Source organism: Saccostrea echinata, unplaced genomic scaffold (genome assembly GCF_033153115.1).
Source record: "Saccostrea echinata isolate AGI-Se365-2 ecotype Australia unplaced genomic scaffold, CSIRO_AGI_Sech_v1 ptg000051l, whole genome shotgun sequence".
NCBI lineage: Eukaryota > Metazoa > Mollusca > Bivalvia > Ostreida > Ostreidae > Saccostrea > Saccostrea echinata.
In genome coordinates this window covers 7,360,985-7,386,436 of record NW_026889800.1, presented here as the reverse complement: position 1 = coordinate 7,386,436, position 25,452 = coordinate 7,360,985, and the positions used below count along the sequence as shown (strand labels likewise).

General features: G+C 35.6%; 1 protein-coding gene and 1 pseudogene across 1 annotated transcript; one reads left to right on the top strand and one right to left on the bottom strand.

Annotated features, from left to right (window-relative positions):
• Positions 1 to 1,230: 1,230 nt before the first annotated feature.
• Positions 1,231 to 9,183, bottom strand: LOC133203767 (deoxyuridine 5'-triphosphate nucleotidohydrolase-like). Its single transcript, XM_061339554.1, has 6 exons — positions 8,997 to 9,183; positions 4,780 to 4,871; positions 4,545 to 4,589; positions 4,249 to 4,323; positions 2,486 to 2,556; positions 1,231 to 1,740 (listed from the first exon to the last, which is right to left on the bottom strand). Exons 1-6 carry the CDS (start codon positions 9,158 to 9,160, stop codon positions 1,696 to 1,698), a joined length of 492 nt encoding a protein of 163 aa, XP_061195538.1. The 5' UTR covers positions 9,161 to 9,183; the 3' UTR covers positions 1,231 to 1,695.
• Positions 9,184 to 9,326: 143 nt separating this feature from the next.
• On the top strand, positions 9,327 to 12,991 carry LOC133203521 (zinc finger CCCH-type with G patch domain-containing protein-like; annotated as a pseudogene).
• The last annotated feature ends 12,461 nt before the right edge of the window (positions 12,992 to 25,452 follow it).

The window sequence follows — 25,452 nt, the reverse complement described above, 5'->3', positions numbered from 1 at the left end:
GCATGTGCGTGCAAAATGACCTTCGTTGCGCACATCTAGACAACATGCCTGTTAACCCTAAAAAGGTTAACTTTCATCTCAATCGGATGAGTAGTTTCCGAAAACACTCGCGGACAAAAAAGTACAGGAGAAGGAATTTTGAAAAAAGAAAGTAAAAAAATATGTTCCCAAACTTCGTTTCACTCAAAATTAGGCAAATAACGCGTAATGTTCAAGGACAGACTTCTGTGCCATGCAATGTGTATATGGATATTTGGAATCTTGAGTATTGGGGCTCTCCAGTTAAATAAAACCAGTATTACCAAGACCACTCCCCCTCCTCAGGTAACCATACGGTAAAACAATGGCTCTTTAACTTCAAGGTCACGACGTCAAAAACCAGAGTACATTCGGAAAGGTCTTGAAACATGTAATGCACAGGTCAAATATAAAAACCCTATATTCTCTCACTCAAAAAATATCATAACCTTAAAACTTTTGAAAATTAGGTCAAAAACTCCAAGGTTATGGGGTTAAAAATCATAGTGCATTTGGAAATGTCTTGTCACAGGTAATGCACTATTGCACATGTCACTTATGAATGCCTCATCTTCTTAGTCATATTCATAGCACATTCGGAAACTTCTTGTCACAGGTAATGTTTTTGTCAAATACTTCTCTCATTCAAAAGTAATCATTATTGTTGAAAAATAGGTAAAACTTCAAGGTCAAATTCTTAGGGTCAAAATTCATTGCATGTTCAGAAACGTCTTGTGACTGGTAATGCACACGTCAAATACGAATGCCCTACCTTTTCTCCTTCAAAAGTTATAACCAATGTTAAATTTTTTGAAAAGTAGGCCGAATTTCAAGGTCAAGAAATCATAAATCATAGTATATTTGGAAAGGTCCTGTCACAGGTAATGTACATGTGAAATATGAAAGCCGTATCTTATCACATTCAAAAGTATGACCAAGGGTAAAGTTTCTGTAACAGATGGACAGATGAATGATATTTAATGTAATGCCCCCTCGCTTTTGCGAAAGCAGGGGACAAAAAATATTTTAAATATATACCTTATAGATTAACACTACTTTTGTTAAATAATATAGTTTTCCAACAGATATACAGCTATTATGAAAAGATATTCTTATATGTGAAAAACATATTGTTTATTTTGATGCCAAAAGAAAACTTTTTAACTTAATTAAGGACATAAGCAATGTAGTTTGAACTTTATTGTCTTTTTCCCTGGAGTTGAAGAGTTCCAAAACTTAAAGGAACTGTGTGCTACATTTTATTGTCTATAAATGCTGTTGCTCACTTCTTCTAGAACAAGTCTGGATAAACAAAACATCTAGCATATATGTTTAGTAAGTTTTGTAAATTTTTCTTTGAATTATACACGAATTTTCATCATTTAATATGGTAATGCATGCTGATTTTTTGTCTACGAACATCTGATGGCACTATAATCTTAAATTAAGAATATCTTGAAAAATTATCAGTAGGTAAGGTACGTTGCGTATGTCCTTAAGATATCCTGAAAAATATTGTAACACTGCACAACTGTCATTATACATACATGTATTAATATACAAGAAAGTGTTTTGTCCCAAGCCGTAGTGAAATGTTTTACAAGCTTCATCTAAATGAAATTAATAAAACATTCAAGTCAAAGTAAAATAGTTCTGCGAAAACAAACAGATTTAGTTTTACCCAGTGGATCCAAATCCTCCCCGATCTGTGTCATCCAGCTTCTGTAAACATAAAATGTAAATTGTAAACATGAAATGTAAATTGTAAACATAAAATGTATGTGTAAAATGTACCAAATTTAACATCAAATTGAAACATATAATGTAAACTTTGGGTTTAATATGATGAAAATTCTAGATATCCCTTTCATTTTCTGTTTTATAGGTCTATATTTAAATGCTTTTAATCATACAATGTTAAAGCTGAACATGGCTCATAATGTGGCATACACCATACAACATATTGAAGTTTTCCCATCGCAAATATCTGCACTGAGGTATACACATTGCATTCGTTACACCTGATTTCTTCTTGCCACAGACACCCGCATGAAATAGACGACAAGTGGCAATATTGGTTATTTTACACTACCTTTGCAGTTTACGTGTATTTGTGTATGTTTGTATTGCAATGACCTGTGCAACCGATGTGGTAACTTTTTCTCCTGGAAGAAACACAGAGTAATTACTTTTGTCGATACCGAGTATTTTACAATAGCTATGTAGGATACATCCATAAGGGTGAAAACTGAAAAGCATATTTCACTGAATCGCGACGAAGTGATCGGTCCATACAGAGGCTCTAAAAGTGAGGGCGATTGAAGAGGAATATGGCTTACTGAAGCTAAATCTCTTACTTTTAAGAGTCTGTTCAGCTTTAATGTAAAATGTGCGCCTTTCATTTTATGCTTAGGTAAATAAAACGTCTGAATTTGTTGTCCACTTCAAAAATTCCTGGTTTACTTACTTCACATTCCTGCAGGTCTGGGATGTAAATTCTCTCACAAATCAACTGGGCTATTCTGTCTCCTTTCTTAACTACAAAGGCATATGTAAATAAATGTAATGTTTAGAAAACTTGTATAGCATCAAAAGTTTTGTGTATTCTACAACACAGATCAAGCAGAATGATTTAATCTTACTTATAGCAAAACTAAATTTAATAGTATTGTGCACATAATGTAATATTTCGGCTAGGTCAAAATGCTGTGCATATATATTTTAAGTCCTCATGTACAAAATTCTACAGATTCGTATGCTGATATATTTAGGTCAAACATTTATTTCATCCTCACTAGTTTTAAAGGTAAGCAGTATCTATATACATTCTCTCCTAGATAATTATATGCATTCTTTTGTGTACAATCATGCTTATGTTTGATTTACAACTGAACAAACGTTGTTTTTACTGACATTAAATATCTGGTAATAAAAACTACTAAGTAGTCCATGCACAAAATAATTGGTTTTTCTGTATTTCTTTTTTGTCTTGATATCAAGGGCCTGGGTCTTTCCAATTCGGGAAAAATAACATTTGCTTGAAATTGGAAAAAAATACCTACAAGAAAAGTACAGATCTGTCTACATTTTTTGTTTGCAGAGGTGTAATCTAAGTCCTTATAATGACGGAATTTTAGATACAATGGCGTAATTCTTTGTATTTTCCTATTTTTATATCTCGTTGTGTTTCTATATAATCTGAATCATATCTGTTGTACATCATGTAATAAAATTATAATCAAATTATTTATTGACAAAAATTCTATGTTTTTTAAACATCCACAACCTAACATCTCAATGTCTTAGACTTAATGATGTATTTGGTCAATAGTATGCATATCACAAGTAATTCAATCTTTGGGTGGCATAATTAGCACAAATCATTATAATTATTTAATGTACGTGCATATGATGTTTTTGTATCTGCTTCGTCTGCTACATTTTCAGCACATGCTGCCGTCCTAGTTACCATTAATCATTTTCTGTATTGCTCTCTTAAAGAATTATAGTACCCTTGATATATAAAATGTTAACAGATCCTGTCTATGCATATTACTTGGTCGTACTTAAACACATTTTTAAGCGTTGAATTTTAAAAGTGTAAAATTGAATTTTATGGTGCAATGATGTAATTTTGTAATGAAAAGCTGAAGAATTATGCCAACAGCAAAAGTGTAAGCAGGATTGAAAGTAGGCAAAAAATCCAAAACAATGTAATAAGGTATAATTGGATTCCTTCTACTTTCAATTTGGTCAAGGCTTACCTCATTTAAAAACAGAGGCAAAAAAAAAAGGCAAAAAAAGAACAAACAAAAATAAAAAACAAAAAAAAAAAAAAAAAATCAAAAAACAAGGCTAACTTTTCAACTTCGGAGTAAAAATTGGAATGTTAGAGACCTTTTTATACAGTAAGGCTATCCTGTTGTGATTTTTCATTGTTTGGAAATTTAAAAGCAAAATTAAATTGGAAAAAATACCTGTTTTTAAGCAATGGGAATGGGGCCTTACAATTATGTTGACCCCCTATAGACCCTAAAAACTTTTTAATTGAAAACAATTAGTACCTACACAGTAGAAACCTTGGCTTTAAATTTCTGTCTGGGACATTGTATTGAGTAAAATTGCTTTTATTTACAATAAATCACAGGTATTGCTAGTACAATTCAGACAAAATAAAGTCTCCTCATTTCTAAAGCTATTGATCATATAAAATGACACCATATGTTGTACCTTCAAAGTCTTCATCTGCAAAGTTGAACATAACCACTCCTACATTTCCTCTGTAATCCTGGTCTATCACGCCAGCTGTTCAAGGAAAATGAAAATACTAAATGCTTACCATGGAATTATGTTACGTACTTTAAGTCTTTAATATTTGGACTTTTTGAACGTGAACTCCCTGATGAACTGGAGTGGAAGTGTATGTATATATTAATGAAAGATCTTTGAATTACAACTATTTAAAGTGTTCTGATTTAAGTGTAAAAGATTTTGATTTTGATTTAGACAGATTTAATTCTTCACACCTCCCACATCAATGAAGTGTTTTGCTGCTAGTCCTGATCGTGGAGCTGAAAAAGAAACAAATTAAGTTTTACAAATAGGTATTCAATTCATATTTTTGAAAATTTCATCTTGAAAGCTTTACTTTATTTTTGTAGCATTAAAGTTCAGTCATAAATTTCTATGATTCAACTTTAAATTTTATCAAAACCATATCTGTATATATAAACATAACTCCACAGATTTGTTTTCTCATACCAACTCTGCCGTAACAGCCATCTGGTAGGGCTATCTGGATATCTGTTCTTACACTTTCTTTCCCTTTTGCAGGAATTTTATAGTCATAAGCACTGAAAAGATGACATCATTTTTTGAAAAAAAAAAATCACTTGTATAATGTTAACATTGTCACCAAAATATTGATAACAACTAATGGTAACAAATACTGATCACTGTACAAATGCTTCAGTGTTATTTATATTTCCTCAATTTTATATGGTACATACATTATTGAATTGCTGTTCTACATTAGTTATGGGGAGGAATGCTGTCCAGACAGTTGCACTGATAAGACATGCATATCATAGAGCGCTGTCCCTTAATATCTTTTGTAGTTTAGGAACTTAAGGCCCAAAAAAATTAATAGTTTCTCAGGCCAAAAACTTAAATATTCAATGCGACAGACAGGTTCTCTTTTGTGAGGGGGGGGGGGGAGCAGGTGTTATTTTTTCATGTCAGTCGTTCAACAAAAATGATGATATCAACTGATTCTTACTTTTTTTGTTCTCTTACATCAAATATAATGCATATTCAACTTTAGATAATGTTATTCCAAACATTTATTTAAAAGTTGATTCATAAAATACCATATTTACAAGACATATTTTGTTCATCTAATAAAACGTCTATTTGCATTTATGAAAAGGGAAATAACTCTTTTCTTTTGCAACTTGGAAAAATTGAAAACTGAGTTATTTCTCTTTTCAATATGTCGATAAAATTGATCAATGCGGTAGTGTTTGACTGATGCGGTCGTGCCTGAAACAATATTAAATTGATTAATTTTTTGGCCTTCTATGTAATGTCATATATAGATTCTTGGTATAAGGGAGATGATTCAAATTACTCATAACCTCTGTCTTATCTTGCCTCAATATCTAATGTTTTATGTTTGTTTTGCTGCATATGCTTTTGGACACTTTTATGGCCGGTTGCATATCTCGTATTCAAACCGCTGATCAATGATTCGGAGTTTATGCGTTGCACACAGGTAAGGCTTGGCTGAGTACGGCTGTGAATTACGGTAAATTCTGAACATGGGGTAGGGATGGTTTAAACCCGGCTTGATATAGTTTTCCTTGAGTTTTCTTGAATATTTGGACATTTCGGGATGTTTTGATTGATTTTGTTTGTTTATTTGCTTTTTATTGTTTAACGTCCCTCTCGAGAATTTTTCACTCATATGGAGACGCCACCACTTGCCGGTGGAGAGCTTCACATTTTGGCGTATACTCAGGGCCATTGAGCAGTGAGGGATCTTTTTCGTGCCAGCACCTACTACGACACGGGACCTGGTTTATACGGTCTCAGCCGAAGGACCGGTCTTCACGTCTCACAGTGGGATTCGAACCCGCGACGCAAGGATTAACTCCTTACTCCGCGACTCTAGAGCGAACGCTCTAACCACGTGGAAAAATTGATAAGATGAAAACAAGTAGCGAGAAACAGGTAATATCCAATTATAATTTATGGTGATGGTTTAGACTTCGGCGTATAAAGTCTATCTTAACTATTCTACAAGAGATTGTTTACCGGTATGTAAGGGAGAAAGGCCGAAAACTGTCCATTCTGTAAGAGAAAGAACTAATCGAAGGCCGTAGGCCCGAGATTAGTTCTTTCTCTCACAGAATCGACAGTTTTCGGCCCTTCTCCTACTTAAAACATGATTTCCTTTGTTCTAAGAATTAAATAAAAAATGTACAATACTGGTATCATATATGACAGATAGCACATATACAAGTTCATTGTTTACAGAATGGACAGTCACAGGTAAGCTGGGATGCAGAGCAATTTGTTGAATAGTCCCGGTGTTTTCAAATGCAAATAACAAAAGGTTTTTGTCTAAAGAATGGACAGTTACAGGTGGATTTTGGGGGATACTAGTATTTATACAAGGATGCGATGCTTCAAAATCAGTTTATAGTTTGCGTTGAAAAGGCATGCATGCTTTCCTCCGATGGAGAGAGTATATTTGACAGAATCAAAATCTAATGAACTAAAAGATGCACAACATTGGTGATAGTTGGACCTGTGAAGAGAATAGTAAGAGTAAAAGAAAATGTTAACCAAACTTTGACCCCAAAATGAATTTCTTCTTCGACAGGTAATCAAATTCGAATCATATCTGGAAATGTTTTATTTAAAATCAAATTTTGAGGATATATTGACTGCTGCAGTGTAATGGTGAGATGCAAATTGTGTTCTGAGTGTTGGATTAGCCACGAGCCAAACTTTGACCTGAAAATGTATTTCAAATTAAATCTAGAAATGTTTCAATTTTAATTATTTTCTACGGAAGCAGTGTAGTGCTCATTGTACAAACTGTTTTCTGGGTGGTGGATTTAGTATTAGCCGTACTTAATACTTAAAATGGATTCTTCTCAAGGGAATGATGTTTTCGAAATTTAGATCAAATGTGAAATTGTGTCATTTAAATTCAGGTTTTGTGAAAATTGAGTTTTGAGTATTGAAATAATGGGCATTATTCATGGATTTAAAAGTGTAAAATCGAGCGGGTTCTGTGCAGACATTGTGTTCTGGAATATCTTAGATCTCTATGTTCTTTTCCTAGATCTTTTCCTTTTATTTACATGTAAATTAAATCGTATTCAATGTATTTGTTTTTGTTTCCTCTTGGGCACATTCCAAAGTTTACCTATAACTCTCCATTCTGTTTGTTTTAACTGTCCATTCTTTTTGAAAAAAAAAAAACAAACTGTCCATTCTTAAAAAGAATGGACAGTTTTCCAAAAAGAATGGACACTTACAGGTGAATTAATGGATTGTTTGGGGAGTTAGCTCAACATTAAGCTATAGAATGGACAACACAGACAAAAGGTTTACGTCACAATCATGTTTTAAGGTCATATTGGGGATGTTTTTAGCACAACTCTTCAGTGCCCTTTTTTATCAACTTCTTATAATATTGACGATGCTGAAGTATAATGATGCTGGAGTTTTTTTTAACTGTACCTTATTGGGCGTGTACAAATGTACAGAAACAAGAATTTTATAGAAACTTTCTCGTGTAACTGCTTCTTCATATCATTTTGGCATTGTTTCTAAATCACTACGAAATTCCCAAGACCCCCTCCAGTTTCCTCTCTGATCTGTCTTCTTCAAACATCTATTTTGTTTGCGATTTCATATTTTTTGACAGCAATTTTAGTGGACTCATTTTCGTTGATGAATCCCTTCGACTTGGTCTGAATTAAATTCTGTTGCATCTTTTTCACCTGCATTTTTTTATTACAAACATTATGTTTGTTCTTAATCATATTCGTTCTAGATTCAATCAGTTCCAGCAAATCTTATTTTTAAGTGCTGGGAAATTAGGTGACTTACTAGCCTTCGACATCTTACTTAATTTTAGTAAGTCAAAATTTTGTAAGCCTTACTCGGTTTTATAGCATGCAATAGAACTACAGCTCAAGTAAGCCCGACTCAACTGACGTTTAAACCCGGCTTACGTGATCCACGAATCAGGGCTTGATCTGTACTTATCTGAGCCATAGATCCTCGCCTGGCCATTGAGCAAAAGATGTATTCCATTGTTTAAGTAACTGAACACCACCTTGTGTTCTGTGAGGCACGGATAAGTTTGATTACTTCACATTGTGCTGAATTTTTAACAATGAAGTAACAAGTATCATGTTAACCAGAACTGGTCTTCCTTGTTATTTCATTCAAGAAGTAACTGTTTGGTCAGAAATGGACTGTTGTACATAGCCCCAAAACTTTTAGAATTTTTACTGCATTTGCACTGAAAGAGACACATATTCTTTTCTTAATTGTATTCAGATCAGTTAAAAGTTGAAAATTATTACTGCATGATCAAAGTGCCATTTTTTTTACATTCTGAAAAGAAAAATGCTAATTTAAGAAGTAATTATGATTTAGTAGACAAATAAACCTACCTTAAGTAGGTAAATAAAGCTATGTAGGTATTTCAAGCTACGTAACTAAATCTAGTGATTGTACCAAACCTGTGTACAACAGATTGTGCAATTCTCACTAGTGCAGGATAGTAAAAATTTAGGGTGCCAATTGCAGAGGTTGTATCCCTTGGCTGCTTCAGTTATTCGTTTCCTTGCGTAATAATGTTTAGTAAAATATAAATAAAAGCCATTAATGATAATAATAATATCATAATAATAATAATTACAACAACCAGGAAATTTGCATGTAGTTTTCACCTGTACAAGTCATATCCAGCTGCCAATTTTGAACCCCTCGTTGGAGAAAACGCATTTTTTGAGAGTTTAGCGAATTTTAAAATAACAGAATCGGTCGACATTGTGCAAAGTTTCTTATTCAGGGGCTCCAGGACACTTTCTTTATCCTCTGCAATATTGCTCATTTCCCGCGCAGTAGGCTGGGCTGGTAATGTTCACCCACTCGGAACTCCTCGGCTACCTAATAAAAATAACTCGCACGGGAAAAAAATCGTATGAATTATAATCGGGTTCGGCAATCAAATATTTTCGTGTAAGTTAATGGTGTAGATTTTCATCCATAGGTTAAAAATGGATGAAAATGTTCTAGAAGCCTCCTTAGAACTGTATACGCCCCAATTACCCCAAGTAGAACTGGCAATTTAAGAGCCATTCTCTGTAATGACTTGAACTTTTATATAGGAGCTGTGGCACGCATAGTCTCAGAATTTCTCCAAACTCTCTATGATAAAAGTCTTTGATACCGTTAACTCAAATCAGGCAAAAATTGGTTGCTACGTGTCATGGTTACCATAGCAACATGTCCTAAAGTTTGAAAAATGGCATTTTTCAACATCTTCAGAGTCCTACAGTTAACGTTTGCAGCAAAGCAAACAAGTGGCAATGACTGTTTCTGAAAGTTGAAGGCCTGGTGTCTTAAATGCATGATAAACATGTTTGGTAAATCATCTATAACATGCGTTACTATGGAAACAAAGTATTCAAAAGTAATAATTTTGTTCATTTAATTTCATAGTCATACACTTAAGAATAAAAACAATTATAGGTTGAAATGCAAGCAAATAATAGAGAAGAGATCCTTGTAACATATACCAAGGACAAAATATGATATTTCTTATAGGTTGGCAATGGTTGCCATGGTTTTAATACCACGAAAGGATTTTAAATTTACTCTCTTAGTGTTTTAATCTTATCCTATCTTTTTAAAAAGCATATTTCTATATAAATGATGATCAGTTTTTAAAGGCCTTGGTGTGACCCTAATTTTCACATTTCAAAAAATTCAATTTCAATTCTTTAAATAGTGCGTTGCTATGGAAATAAGGCGAAAAATCATGCATAAAAATCTGAAAAATACTCTGTTTCCTTGGATACGTACCGTTGTATGTAGATTCCCAAAACTTTAATGATTGATATATGTGAACAACTAACCTGACTTTCAATTTTGACTATCACCCAATCTCTAACTGGATGCAAAAAGCTGGCACATAGGGTCTAATATTGACAAAAAATTAACAAAATCGAACATTTTCTCTTCTTGGTTACCATAGCAACAGTGTTGTATTTTTCAACAACCTTTATCAATATATGATATTCAACTTTAGTTCTACGAGATAAGTACTATTCAAGGTGATTCAAATGATATTTTTCTTGATTAAAAGGTTGGTAAATTCCTAAAGCAGCAAAAAAATATCACTTTAAACAACTAGTACGTTGTTTCCATGGTTACACTGCAAAGTAACAATTAATCTCAATTTTTCTTATGTTGTCGGTGTTGCAAGGTTCTAAGGATGCATATGTGCCAGTCATGAATTTTATTGTTTTCCCTCACGATAGTAGCATGAACCCAATCATAGCAACAGATTTTGCATGGTGACACTGTGTTACCATGGCAACCATGAAAGTTATTTTTAGAATAATATTGCCAATACCTAATTACAGGAGGTCAAATATTTTTCATTGTTTTTCTTACGTTGTTGATTGAGTTTGATCATGTAACATCTATCATTTTAGCTGTAGAGCGTTTTTCAGCATTTTTCAGCATCTAAAATGTATTCCAAATGTACCCATGGTTACCACTTACTTAGAGATAAATTCTAAATAGTTTCTTTATAGCATAAGTGGCAACAAGGTGTCATGTTTTTGGGAGAATGGTTTGTTTGTTTTTCTTAGTCTTTATTAAGGCTTAATAAAGATTTAAAGTGGCTGAAAATCTCAATTTTTTCAACTTTTCTGGCCGTTACCATGGCAACCAAGACACATAGCAACGAAATTTTATTTGATATATGTTTCTGGTGTCAAGTTGTAATAATGGGCAAAGTTTCATCAAAATCGGTGACCATGCGTGGCAAAGAAGTTTAAGTGGTTACAGAGAATTGCTATTAAGCTGCTGGATCGGAAGAGAATGCAGATCTAAAACAACTGAGGGGCGATCTACAGAAATTAGTGTCTCTGACAGAGGAGGGACTGTTATCTCTAAAATAGTGCATCATTCTCAAAGGTATAGAGGAGGACAGCAATGAGAACAACACTGGAGATGATGAATATGCTGCTTTCCAGGCTGCCATTAAAGAGGAGGATAATTATGTGAAAGAAACTGCTACAGAGAACACTGAAGACGAATATTCATCTTTTAAGCTGCTCTGCGAGAGGATTTAATGTGTAATAAAGGAAGTGATTCTAAGTCTTCAGGTGGTTCTTCAAGGAATGGCACAATAACAAAAGGTCCAAAAATAAAAGACATAACAGAAGAATTGTCGGAAATTGTCGAAATTCTCTGTCGAGCGCCTTACATGCATGATTGGGGATCGTCCAGTCACCGTAATGCCACGGTTACAGATGTAAAAACTGATGATGATAATGAAATAATTGCTTCTATGTTGTTTTGTCATCCTACTCTCGGAAGAATGCTTCCATGTGAATATCATGGAGAAGGAAAATGTAAATTCACCCCAGATCAATGCCGATACTCTCATGGACATTCAGTGAAGCTGGAAGATCTCAGAGAGTACTGTGAACCTAACTATAACTACCTGAAGATGGAGTCACCTTGTTTGGCTCTTTACACTGATGGGCTTTGGTACAGGGCTGTAATTGTTGATGTTCTTGAGGAGGATCACCAATATACAGTGTCTTACGATAATTACAATGATACTGCCACATTGCATTTAAATGGCTCTGGGGATTAATAAGAGGAAACCGATGATAGGAGTCAATGTTAGAAAAAAAATTATTCCGTGATTCCTCATCCACTGGGAAGAAATGATTCCCAGATACTTATGAGACCAAACCAAACCACTGAGATACTAGACGAATGGGAGAAACATACTAAGGAATTGCCTCAAAACTGATGGCAAAAATGGGGTACATTGGGGTTGGTAAACTTAGACAAGGTCGTTCATAGCCTGTTCAAACTCAGCTTATTCCCCAGGGAAAATCCTTAGATAAAATTACGGAGTTGAAAGAGAAAGTAAGTGATGAAAATACGTTTAATGTCTCAAAGAAAATGAAGAAGAAAAAACGGGAAGATGACCAAGAAATCGGGATCTGAAACTGTGACGTCTTCCAGTGAAGTGTTCCATTTCATGAAAAAAGGTTAGGTGGTAAAAAAGGAAACATCAAAGAGCTTATACATCATCATAATCACAAAGCAAAGAATGCTCCAGTAAGAATACTTGAAAAAGAACTTTCTGGTCGCAGTGATAGGAACTTAAACATTCAGTTGCTTAAAACAGAAGAGGAAATCAGAAGCACTGAGAAGGAGATTGCTCGACTTAAACAAGCTTTACAAAGACAACAGAGGCCTCTGCTGGTGGACTGTTAGTCCCCGAGGGTCTCTACAGCCCAGTAGCTAAGTTCTTCGGTACTAGCTTGAAAATACGGATATATATTTTATAACTGTTGTAAAATTTAGAAATTTATTTTAAAAGTAAGGCATAACTCTGATCCTTCGACGTATTTGGCTCCAGTCTGTGGCACCTTTTATCAGCTCTTCAAAGTCTTTTTTGTTTAAACATTTTGGATTTCAAACGTTTTGGCATGAGCATTACTGAAGAGACATAATTTGGTGCATCAAAATTGGTACCGTATATGATTTACATGAAGGGATGGCAAAACTGTATCGAGTTAAACTCACTAAAACTGAGCTTTACCTGCAGGAACTTAAAACATCGTAAAAAACTATACAGAATCATAAAACTAAGAGAGGAAACCACAAAAAGTTAAGTGTATTCTAGAGGCTAATTGAATACTGAATTAGTCCTTTCAATATTTAAACACCGTTAAGTGATTTTAAAATGATTAATTCAAGTTTAAAGTATCTTTACAAGATTTTTTTTTTATATTAAAGTACATCCATATATAAAATAACTTTTTATCAATATAACATTTACAGAAGTAATATTGCCCTGTTTGTGTTGCAGAATAAACTACAATGTATGTGTGATGGTTGTGTTATATCTAAAAAAATTGATTAAACTATTATATCAAAAAGACTTTTCTGTATCTTTTAATTTACTGAACATAATAAAATTTGTATATACCAAACATATTTAATCATCAGATTAAAAAAAAGACGGGATAAAGAACATTTTTGACTAACAAAATGTTAACGAAAAGGGTAAAGATAATGAACAGTGATCAATCTAAAAAAAATAATAATAAAGAAAAAAAAAAGAATACAAATCTCTTATCAGGGCATAAAACACAGACCCACAGATTCTATGTTCATTCATTCTTTTGATTTTAATATAAATACTGTTACTTAGCCATGCATATTTTTACTATTTGGTCTTTATTCATTTCTCACCTAACTCTCCACCAGTGATTTATATTTATCCTTTTAAGTTTTCATTTTTTAATTGATTTATAAGAACTACTACAAATACGTTTCACTTTAAAGGCACTTTATCTACCTATGGTACGAATGAGTAAATGTACAATATAAGGTATGAAACTCGGAATGCCTTAGTAATTTTCATCACAGACCTAAAGGTGGATTCGGTCCACAATCAAAAGGTGAAGGTCACCAGTCTGAAATGTAGGACATGTAGGCAGTTTACATGCCTCACTTCAACTGACAACAATGAAAACAGCTGACATGTCTGTGATACTTGTTGGGTATAGAATGAAGGTTAAATGTCTCAAGTTTACAATGATATGCATTAAGGTGTATTTCAAGCAGAAATTATACATAGAAAATGTGTATTGAAATGGGAGGAAATTTGGTTTGTTTACACTTTTTAAGCCGACCGAGAGCTAGACGTCAGAAGCTTATTAATAACCAGGAACTACCACTTTGAACACCTCTATTTTTAGATATAAATATTTATCAGACACATTGCTCTAACATTTGGTCAAAAATATTTTGGAAATGAGGCTTTTTAAAAAAGTTAAAAACAAAATGAAAGAAAACGTGAGCAAACTCACATACCCCACACTCCCCCAAAACTTGACAATGCAACACATAACGAATGGGACGATGCATTTTAAATACACAGTATAATCAAAAAGGCGCATTACTTCTAAAAAATCATACATTAAAAGTTCTGAATATAAGGACATTCAAAACTTTGTCTGTTACAAATTTAATTGGGCTGAAGTTTCTAGATACATAATGGAGTCAAAATTTCTTGGTAGTATACAAATCTACAAATTATGTCTGAAATACCTACAAAGTTTCAGGAAATTCAGTTCAGGAGTTATGCTGACAAACTGTTATTTAAATTCCTCAGTGATTTCTATTTGTTAATGAGTGTATGTCCATGTCCAACGTATGACAATTTACACATTTAAATAATGATGGAAACAGAATTTTTATGTAGTCATATAAATTTGTTTATATACTATATACTGTACTAGTAAAATTATTTAAGGCAAATCACTAGTTTGAGGGGGGGGACTTTTTAGCTCACCTGAGCTGAAAGCTCAAGTGAGCTTTTCTGATCACTTTTTGTCCGTCGTCCGTCTGTCTGTCTGTCCGTCTGTCCGTCTGTCTGTCCGTCCGTCTGTAAACTTTTCACATTTTTGACTTCTTCTCCAGAACCACTGGGCCAATTTCAACCAAACTTGCCATGAAGCATTCTTGGGTAAGAGGAATTCAAGTTTGTTCAAATGAGGGGCCATGCCCTCTTTCAAGGGGAGATAATTAGGAATTACTGAAAAAATAGTGGCATCATTTAAAAATCTTCTTCTCAAGAACCGCTGGGCCAGGAAAGATGAAACTTATTTGGAAACATCCTCAGGTACTGTAGATTCAAGTTTGTTCAAATCATGACCCCCGGGGGTAGGGTGGGGCCACAATGGGGGATCAAAGTTTTACATAGAAATATATAGGAAAAGATCTTTAAAAATCTTCTTCTTAAGAACAGCAAAGCCATGATTGGTCATATTTATATGGAAGCATCCTCAGGTAGTGTAGATTCAAGTTTGTTCAAATCATGACCCCCGGGGGTAGGGTGGGGCCACAATGGGGGATCAAAGTTTTACATAGAAATATATAGGAAAATATCTTTAAAAATCTTCTTCTTAAGAACAGCAAAGCCATGATTGGTCATATTTATTTGGAAGCATCCTCCGGTAGTGTAGATTCAAGTTTGTTCAAATCATGACCCCCAGGGGTAGGGTGGGGCCACAATGGGGGGTCAAAGTTTTACATAGAAATATATAGGAAAAGATCTTTAAAAATCTTCTTCTTAAGAACAGCAAAGCCATGATTGGTCATATTTATATGGAAGCATCCTCAGGTAGTGTAGATTCAAGTTTGTTCAAATCATGACCCCCGGGGGTAGGGTGGGGCCACAATGGGGGATCAAAGTTTTACATAGAAATATATAGGAAAATATCTTTAAAAATCTTCTTCTTAAGAACAGCAAAGCCATGATTGGTCATATTTATTTGGAAGCATCCTCCGGTAGTGTAGATTCAAGTTTGTTCAAATCATGACCCCCAGGGGTAGGGTGGGGCCACAATGGGGGGTCAAAGTTTTACATAGAAATATATAGGAAAAGATCTTTAAAAATCTTCTTCTTAAGAACAGCAAAGCCATGATTGGTCATATTTATATGGAAGCATCCTCAGGTAGTGTAGATTCAAGTTTGTTCAAATCATGACCCCCAGGGGTAGGGTGGGGCCACAATGGGGGATCAAAGTTTTACATAGAAATATATAGGAAACTATCTTTAAAAATCTTCTTCTTAAGAACAGCAAAGTCATGATTGGTCATATTTATTTGGAAGCATCCTCAGGTAGTGTAGATTCAAGTTTGTTCAAATCATGACCCCCGGGGGTAGGGTGGGGCCACAATGGGGGATAAAAGTTTTACATAGAAATATATAGGAAAAGATCTTTAAAAATCTTCTTCTTAAGAACAGCAAAGCCATGATTGGTCATATTTATATGGAAGCATCCTCAGGTAGTGTAGATTCAAGTTTGTTCAAATCATGACCCCCGGGGGTAGGGTGGGGCCACAATGGGGGATCAAAGTTTTACATAGAAATATATAGGAAAATATCTTTAAAAATCTTCTTCTTAAGAACAGCAAAGCCATGATTGGTCATATTTATTTGGAAGCATCCTCCGGTAGTGTAGATTCAAGTTTGTTCAAATCATGACCCCCGGGGGTAGGGTGGGGCCACAATGGGGGATCAAAGTTTTACATAGAAATATATAGGAAACTATCTTTAAAAATCTTCTTCTTAAGAACAGCAAAGCAATTGATTGGTCATATTTATTTGGAAGCATCCTCCGGTAGTGTAGATTCAAGTTTGTTCAAATCATGACCCCCGGGGGTAGGGTGGGGCCACAATGGGGGATCAAAGTTTTACATAGAAATATATAGGAAAAGATCTTAAAAAATCTTCTTAAGAACAGCAAAGTCATGATTGGTCATATTTATTTGGAAGCATCCTCAGGTAGTGTAGATTCAAGTTTGTTCAAATCATGACCCCCGGGGGTAGGGTGGGGCCACAATGGGGGATCAAAGTTTTACATAGAATTATATAGGAAAATATCTTTAAAAATCTTCTTCTTAAGAACAGCAAAGCAATTGATTGGTCATATTTATTTGGAAGCATCCTCCGGTAGTGTAGATTCAAGTTTGTTCAAATCATGACCCCCGGGGGTAGGGTGGGGCCACAATGGGGGATCAAAGTTTTACATAGAAATATATAGGAAAAGATCTTAAAAAATCTTCTTAAGAACAGCAAAGTCATGATTGGTCATATTTATTTGGAAGCATCCTCAGGTAGTGTAGATTCAAGTTTGTTCAAATCATGACCCCCGGGGGTAGGGTGGGGCCACAATGGGGGATCAAAGTTTTACATAGAATTATATAGGAAAATATCTTTAAAAATCTTCTTCTTAAAAACAACGAAACCATGATTGGTCATATTTATATGGAAGCATCCTCAGGTAGTGTAGATTCAAATTTGTTCAAATCATGACCCCCAGGGGTAGGGTGGGGCCACAATGGGGGATCAAAGTTTTACATAGAAATATATAGGAAAATATCTTTAAAAATCTTCTTCTTAAGAACAGCAAAGCCATGATTGGTCATATTTATATGGAAGCATCCTCAGGTAGTGTAGATTCAAGTTTGTTCAAATCATGACCCCCAGGGGTAGGGTGGGGCCACAATGGGGGATCAAAGTTTTACATAGAAATATATAGGAAAAGATCTTAAAAAATCTTCTTCTTAAGAACAGCAAAGCCATGATTGATCATATTTATATGGAAGCATCCTCAGGTAGTGTAGATTCAAGTTTGTTCAAATCATGACCCCTGGGGGTAGGGTGGGGCCACAATGGGGGATCAAAGTTTTACAAACGAATATATGGGGAAAAAATCTGCTGCTCAAGAACAGCAAAGCCATTTGTTATATTGATATGAAAGCATCATTAGGTAGTTTAAAATTCAACCCCCACCCCCACACCACCCCTCCCCCACCCCCCATAAGCTTTTCATTACTGAACTGATTTTTGCTTTTTTTCCTAGCCAATGTGCTCAGGTGAGCGATGTGGCCCATGGGCATCTTGTTGTGCACTTCTATCCAAGATTTGTGTGTGGGGGTGTGGGGGGTGTGAGGGTGTGTGTGTGTGTTGAATCATTAATATTTTGATCTCAAAATCAATAGGGGTCTTTTAAAGTCATAAAATATTTCAAATAAAATTTCATTACAGAAGCTAATTCCAGTGGATTTCCTTATTACGTAGCTGGAAAGTTTCTTCAATAATATCCAAAACTATAATTCCAAAAATAATGAAATCGGAATTTCCTGGCAATATGCACATTAACACACTGTGTCCTAAATATCTGCAAAGTCTGACGAAATTCTGTGCAGCGCTTTAAGAGGAGTTGTGCTGACAAACTGTTCATCTCTATATTCAAAACATGGCCAAAAATCTAAGTTGGAAAGTGCCGAAATTACCAGAAAAATATTGGAATCGGAATTTCCTGGCAATATGCACAACTACACACATTGTCCTAAATATCTGCAAAGTTTTGCGAAATTCTGTGCAGCGGTTTAAGAGGAGTTGCGTTCACCAAAAAAAAAAAAAATAAAATAAAATAAATAAATAAATAAATAAAAATCAGGACTGACGGACTGACTGACAGACGGGTCAAAAACATTATACCCCTCGCAACTTGTTGCCTGGGGTATAATAATAAAACACATGTTTTTACTATATAAGTCTAAATGTAAGCTAACTGTGGTCCGGGTCCTTATGATGGGATGTTCACGGGTTTCCCCTGAATTTATTTTTAAAGATATGACAATGAAATTTTGACAGGAGGTAGGTTATGCATTATGAAATTATTTCATAAAATAAAATTTTCATTAAGCATATTAATATTAATTTTTATTGATTGATTGATTGTATGTTGTTTTACGTCCCATTCGAGAATTTTTTACTCAAATAGAGACGTCACCATTTAAATTCAAATTCAAATTTTGACCTTAACTTGGCACTCAGGGCCATTGAGCAGTGAGGGTTCTTTATCGTGCCAACGCCTACCGTGACACGGGGCCTCGGTTTTTAAGGTCTCATCCGAAGGACCCGCAACTTTCACTTCAAAGTGCCGAGTTCTTGGCGAAGGAACAGTTGCTACCTATTTTTATCGACTTAGGTCAGTCGAGGCCGTGATTCGAACACACGACCTTCCGATCACGGAGGGAGTGCTTTACCGACTGAGCTATCGTGACGGTTAATTTTTATTGAAATTAAATTTTTTGAGTAATTATTTTTTACAAAAAAATTAAATCATGCGTCCCAGAATGCAATATTTCTGGGGAATTGGTGTGTCGGCGAGAAAGGTCACATTAGTACATTCATTAACCACGCAGATAGTGCCTTTTTAAAAATAGAAAAGCTGTTTTCTAACGTTTCTTTGTATGTGTATTGGTAATCAGAGGTCCCTTTGAAGTCAAACATGAAAGAGAAGGTGTCTGTTGGAAATGACAGACTGGATATTCATTGAATTTTTCTTCCAAAATAAGTCGTAATAAGAAGGAGGTGATTGGGCCAATGTTTACACGTGGATTTATTTTGCAGAAAAGCACATGGAAATGGGCAAAGGCTTTTGCCTGACTGACACTTGCACATGCAGGCATATGTTGTGTATTGCAGTTGATTATTTCAGGTGAGTGGAGATTATCTTGTAATATTGTGTACTTTTCATTAAAATTGAAATGGGGGTAGGGTAGGTTTATCAGGTGGAGGGGGTGGGTGGGTTGAGTATGCTGTTTATGACAAAAACATTAGCAAGATAGGATGTATGTACACGGGTGTGCATGCATATTATACGTTGTGTCATGAATATACCTGGAAGCTTTGGGGTTGTGACCTGGTGTTAATTTTTTATTCGTTTCATAAACGTTTGTAATGTAGGTATCTTTTCGAATAAATTAGGCGGCCCTGAAAAGGGCCGTTTTGTTTTTGGCTGATCTTTGTTTTGGCATCTCATATCTGGTGGTAGGTGTGATCCTTTGGATTGTTTCCCTTGGACTGTAGGCAGGTTGGTTTTGGATCTGAGTCTTGACTTAAATTCTTTTTCTTTGAATTGCAGTACATGCATCACTACCTGTTGTGATATGATTCACCTTAAACCTAGTACCTGTCAGATCTTCACTTATTGACTTGGCCACTCTGATACTTTGAAAGAGGTGAGAACATTTTAATATTAATTTTGCAGTCTTCGTGATCCCCAGGACAATTAATGAACATCATAATCACTACCTCGAAGGTAGGCTACAGTCCAGCAAAGCTTGTTCTGCATTGCTGCACCAGCTATATACTGCTTGTCGGTGTTGGACCTGCATGCAATGGCGTAAGTTCTTGTTGCATTGTAGCCTGGCTTTTTGCTGCTATGGAAGGTTATGGGGTTGTTATAGTGGCATCCATCAATGACAATGTTCACTTCTTCTGGGTGTCTTGAATTTTGTGTAAGTTGATGGCCTTGACTAGTTGTCTCTTCTCACTCATCTCTTTCTTATTAAGGGCTTCAGTTGCTGCATTGACCTGGTTATAGCCCTTTGTACAGAACTTACTAGGAAATAAGAGGAATGTCCAAGGCAACCACTATTTCCTGACTGCGTCAATTCTTCAAGGAGGTATTCTGCAGAACTAATTGAAAGTTCCAGTTGATACTAGCAGGAGTAGAACCTGGATCTTCTGAGATAGGAATTACGGTACATCTATATATACTGAAACTCAACATCCTATAATTTAGAAGGAAATATTATATAAAGGATATAACTTTGTACCTAAAGAGTAAGGACATCTTCATATTTGTAAATATCGGTAATTTAACGGTTGAATGATTTTCATACCATTTCCGGAAGTTAAGTTTGAGCCCACTTAACAAAATTGCATCATGGGCTGTGCTCAGAGCATGTTTAAGCTTCTCAGCGTACTTTGGGGTGTCCAGTGGGTCTCGAACTGTCTCTGGGTCCTTAAAATATAGTTCGGCCGGTTGGTGTACATTTCTACCTAACATCATAAAGTTTGGTGATATTCCTGTGGCTTTGTGTGGAGTGCTTCGATATGCATGATTAAGAGGGGCAATTGTTCATCCCAAGTTTTCTGCTCTTTGTCAACATAACACCGGATCATTTGCAAAACAGCCCTATTGAAACGTTCAACCTGACCGTTTGAGGAAGGATGATAAGGTGTGGTCCTTGTTTGTGCAACTCCTAGCAATTTGCACACAGTCCTGAACAGGTCACTTTGAAAATTTCTACCCTGATCAGTATGGATCTCGAGAGGGGTGCCAAACCAAGCTATAAACTCCTCCACAAGCTTTTTTGCAGTTGTCTCACTAGCATTGGTCAGGAACAGCATACGCCTCTACCCATTTGGTGAACTGATCAGTTATTACCAGAATGTATACTTATTACTACTTGAACTTGCAGGGAAGGGGCCAAACACGTCAATATGCAAACGATCTAGTGGAGCACCATAAAAAAAGGAATGCATTGCTGCTTTGCTTTTACGCGAAGCTCTCTTTTCCATGACACATATGGCACAACTTGATACATAGTGCAGAACATCTGCTGTCAGACCATACCAATAGAAGCTGCGTTTTACTCTGTCCAGAGTTCTTCTTTCGGCTTGGTGTCCAGAGTATGGTGGATCATGACAACTCTCTATTACTTTCTGCCTGAGTGATCTTGGCACAAACAGTCGCAGTGACCGTGTGTCTGAATCATGCAACCATTCGTAGTGGAGTGTCCCATTGACCAGAGGAACCTTCTGAAGATTGAGGAAATAACTCCTAGCTGCTGGGCTAAGGATTCTTACGTCACATGACTCCGGTTTGTCATGTAACAACCAGTTGGATAAGAGTTGTGCTTCTTTGTCCTCAGATTGTGCAGTTTTTAAATCCTCCTGTTCCAACCAGTTACAAGTAGCAGGCTCAGAGGGTCTTACTTCACGAACTGTCAGTGGTACAGTATAATCAACATCCTTTGTAAATCTCTCCCACTGCTCTTCAACTCTCTGGCAGTATGCACACCCTCCACAAGGTAACGACTTCGAACAATAACCAGCACTGTAACAATCACAAGTTGTCTTATCTAGCCGAGATAAGGCGTCTGCATTGTCATGTGATTTTCCTGCTCGGTGCTGAATGACAAAAGAATACTGACTCAATTCTTCGAGCCACCAAGCCAGTTGACCTTGTGGTGATTTAAAGCGAAATAACCATGCCAAACTGTTGTGGTCAGTTCTGAGGAGAAATTTTCTGCCTAACAGATAATGTTTGTACTAATGACAAAAGGCAACCACTGCGAGCAATTCTCGTCAAGTGACGCGGTACCGCTCCTGTACAGGTCCTAGGCGTCTGCTGGAGAAAGAAATCACCTTTTCAACGCCATCCTGTTCCTGAGAGAGGACCGCTCCAATGCTGAAATTGGAAGCATCTGTGTCAAGAATAATTATACCCTCAGCAAGTGTGTATGCAAGGACTGGAGCTGAAATAAGTGCAATTTTTAGCTCCTCAAATGCTGTCGCCTGTTCTTCACCACATTGGTACTGTATACCTTTGCGTGTGAGGTTGTGTAAAGGACGAGTTATATCAGCCTACCCTTTCACAAATCTGCGATAGTAGTTTGTCAACCCTAAGAAGGCTTGGAGCTCCTTGAAGCTTCTTGGAATTGGCTACTCTGCACATCTTGAATCAGCAAGGGATTCGCACGAACCCCATCTTTACTTTCAACGTGACCCAAAAATACAACTTCCTCTTGGAATAAGCTGCATTTTTCTCGGCTTTTGACTTTAGTCCGAATTTCTGAAAAACGGAGAAACATCTTTCTAAGATTACTTAAGTGCTCATGAAATGTACTTCCTGTAATAATTATATCATCTAGGTAGATAAGAAGGATGATCCACTGAAGTCCTCTTAAAACCAATTCCATTCCTCGCTGAAATTTAGAGGGCGCATTGCAGAGCCCAAAAGGCATTATTGTGTATTTAAACGAGCCATGCCTGGTAAAAAATGCAGTCTTGGGTCTGTCACTTTCATGAACTTCAAACTGGTGATACCCACTCATTAGATCCAGTGTGGAGAACAGTTTGGATCCCCCTAAGGTGTCAAGACACTCCTCAATCTTAGGCAGAGGATAAGCATCTTTCTGTGTGACTTCATTTAACTTCCAATAGTCCACGCACCAGCGTACTCCACCATCTCTGACATTTAAAACCCGAACAGGTACTTTGTCTTCCATATTGACTAAGCAAGATCCGACCAAAACACCATTAGGAAGATTATCATTGCAACTGTCTAAGACAGACAATATGCCACTTTGGGGTATCTGTACTCTTCCAACTGTAATCTTCTCACTCTCTGGAGGTATCCAACAGCTTTCATCGACCATTACAGAGCTGCAAGCTGGGTAACTGTTATCGCAGCTTAGGGTTCCAGATATGATTTCCCTTCCAATGCGAAGGTTACCTTGTCCTGTGAATATAACAGCTTCTAAGGACTTAAGAATATCCATCCCAATCAAAACAGAATCCCGTACTGGTGCAACATATATATACTGGTCAACGGGTTGATTGGCTGCCAATTTGGATTGTCGCAGTGACACCTCTAAATGCAGTCATCTCTGCACCATTTTCCGCATTCATGAGTCGAACTTGTTAGCAGTTACTAGTAACGATACCTGCCTCTTGGGCATTGGTAGAAGAGACAACAGTAGCATCTGCACCAGTATCCACAACACCTTTGGTCTGTACATTATTCTCAAAGACAGGGATTATGATCCCCTTTTTAGCTCCATGAAGCCTTGTGCACTTGATTTGTTCTGCTGTCTTTGATGTCTCTTCCTTTACTGTTGGTATTTTATGCTCCTGCAATTTGACTGTTTGGGGTCGAGATTTGCAGTCACTTTTGAAGTGCCCAGTCTGTCCACATTGAAAACATCTATTTTCTATATCCTTTAGTAGGTGGTCACGTTTCACTCTCTCTTTCTCCTGGTTCCGTTTAAGTTGTGACTCTATTTGCTTAAGACGGTGGTCTAGCTGCTCCATAGTGATATATGTGGGTTTCTGAATCCGCTGCACTCCAAGAGTCTCTGCATCATCATCAGGATGATATATCTTCACTAAATTCACACATTTGTTTACATTTCATTACAAATAAAACTAAATATATGTAATTTTCACAGCTTGTATGCTTTAATTCTTCATCACGTTGAAGCTGCTTCGGAGCTTGGATACAGCACGCCAATTTTTTAAACAACTAATTATACGTAATTTTCGGAGCTTGCATGTTCCAATTAGTCGTCACTTTGAAGTATATATCAAAATTATTTGTGAGCTTGGGGGTTTCATTAAAACTTTTGTCTGATGTTTTCATTTAATTAGTAATAATCGTTATCATAAGTTTCTTAAAGCCGTCAGTTAAACGTTAATATCGTCATTAAATAATTAAGAAGTTTTAACACTGAGGACAATGTGCTCTTTTAAAATAGACATATTTTATAAATATGAATTTAAAAAATATGATAAATCAAAATGCATTTATTAACTCTATTTCTCAAGAATAAAATTCAAGAAAGCATGGATATTATGATTAAATCTTTTATGCATACATTGTGTTTTTATACAAAATTATGATGTAAATGCATGAAAAAAAAATAACCTAGCTATTACAATCGTAAATATTGATTATAATTTAAAATTTGCATAAAAAATATACATTATTGAATAACAGTTATTTTTTACCCTTGCAATTCACAAGAAAAAATAATGGGGGCGAGTTGTCTCTATAATGGGGGCGAGCTGTCTTGAGTGGGGGCGAGTTGTCCTAAATTGGGGGCCAGCTGTCTTTAATAGTGTTGGGGGGGGGGGCGACTTGTCTTGGGGGCGAGTTGTCCTGATTCCTCTTAAATTTATAAGTCAAGCTTTCAGCAGCTCTTTTGATACCAACAATGCTCCGTCATTTTTCATTTGATCAGCGCAAAAGGTTGGAAAGACGACAAGGATAAATGTCAGTGATTTATTCCGTTGCTGTTGAAGAAAAATTTGATAACAAACCGTCAAAATGTATTTTTCTCTAATCTTTCTCTTTTAAATAAAATACTAAATTTTACTCAATGATTTTCCTGTCATTTTCTTTTTATTTCCTACTAGATTTGCTTAAATATGATAAAACATTTACTTTAAATGTCAACAAGAATTATATATATTTAACAACCAATGAAAATAATCGTTGTATAGCAAAATCTTATCATGCTATTACTAGGATTAACCTATCTATAATTTACGGACAAAACTACTGTTAACTATAGTTTTGATCGTAAACTATACTTTAGAGTCGTGAAATATAGTTTTACAGAAAATTGTGCATCTCCGATACAAAATCAGAGATTCTGGGGTTAAACTATGTTTCTCAACTGCAAAACTATATTTATCACAATTTTGTGAATTCGGCGCTTTAAATATATGTCAATTATAGTTTACAACCGTAAACTATAATTATCATATGTTAACTATAGTTCAGAGTTGTAAACCATAGTTTACAAATGGTGAAACCGTATTTATCGGTCAGAATTCACTGATTAGGAACACCTTGAATGAGACCAAGTTAAAATATATACCTTTGTTAGACATGAGACAATCATGTTTTATGAATAAAAGTATTATAAAAATCTGTTAATGTAAATCATACTGCATATTACATAATTACATTACATTGT

Bases quoted from the DNA above. Each gene is read 5' to 3' on its own strand.
- LOC133203767 (XM_061339554.1), bottom strand. From the start codon at position 9,160: ATGAGCAATATTGCAGAGGATAAAGAAAGTGTCCTGGAGCCCCTGAAT. The intron at 4,590-4,779 runs GTATGAGAAAAC...TTTCTTTTTCAG, and splicing joins TGGCTGTTACGGCAGAGTTG to CTCCACGATCAGGACTAGCA. The intron at 2,557-4,248 runs GTACAACATATG...ATGCCTTTGTAG, and splicing joins TGCAGATGAAGACTTTGAAG to TTAAGAAAGGAGACAGAATA.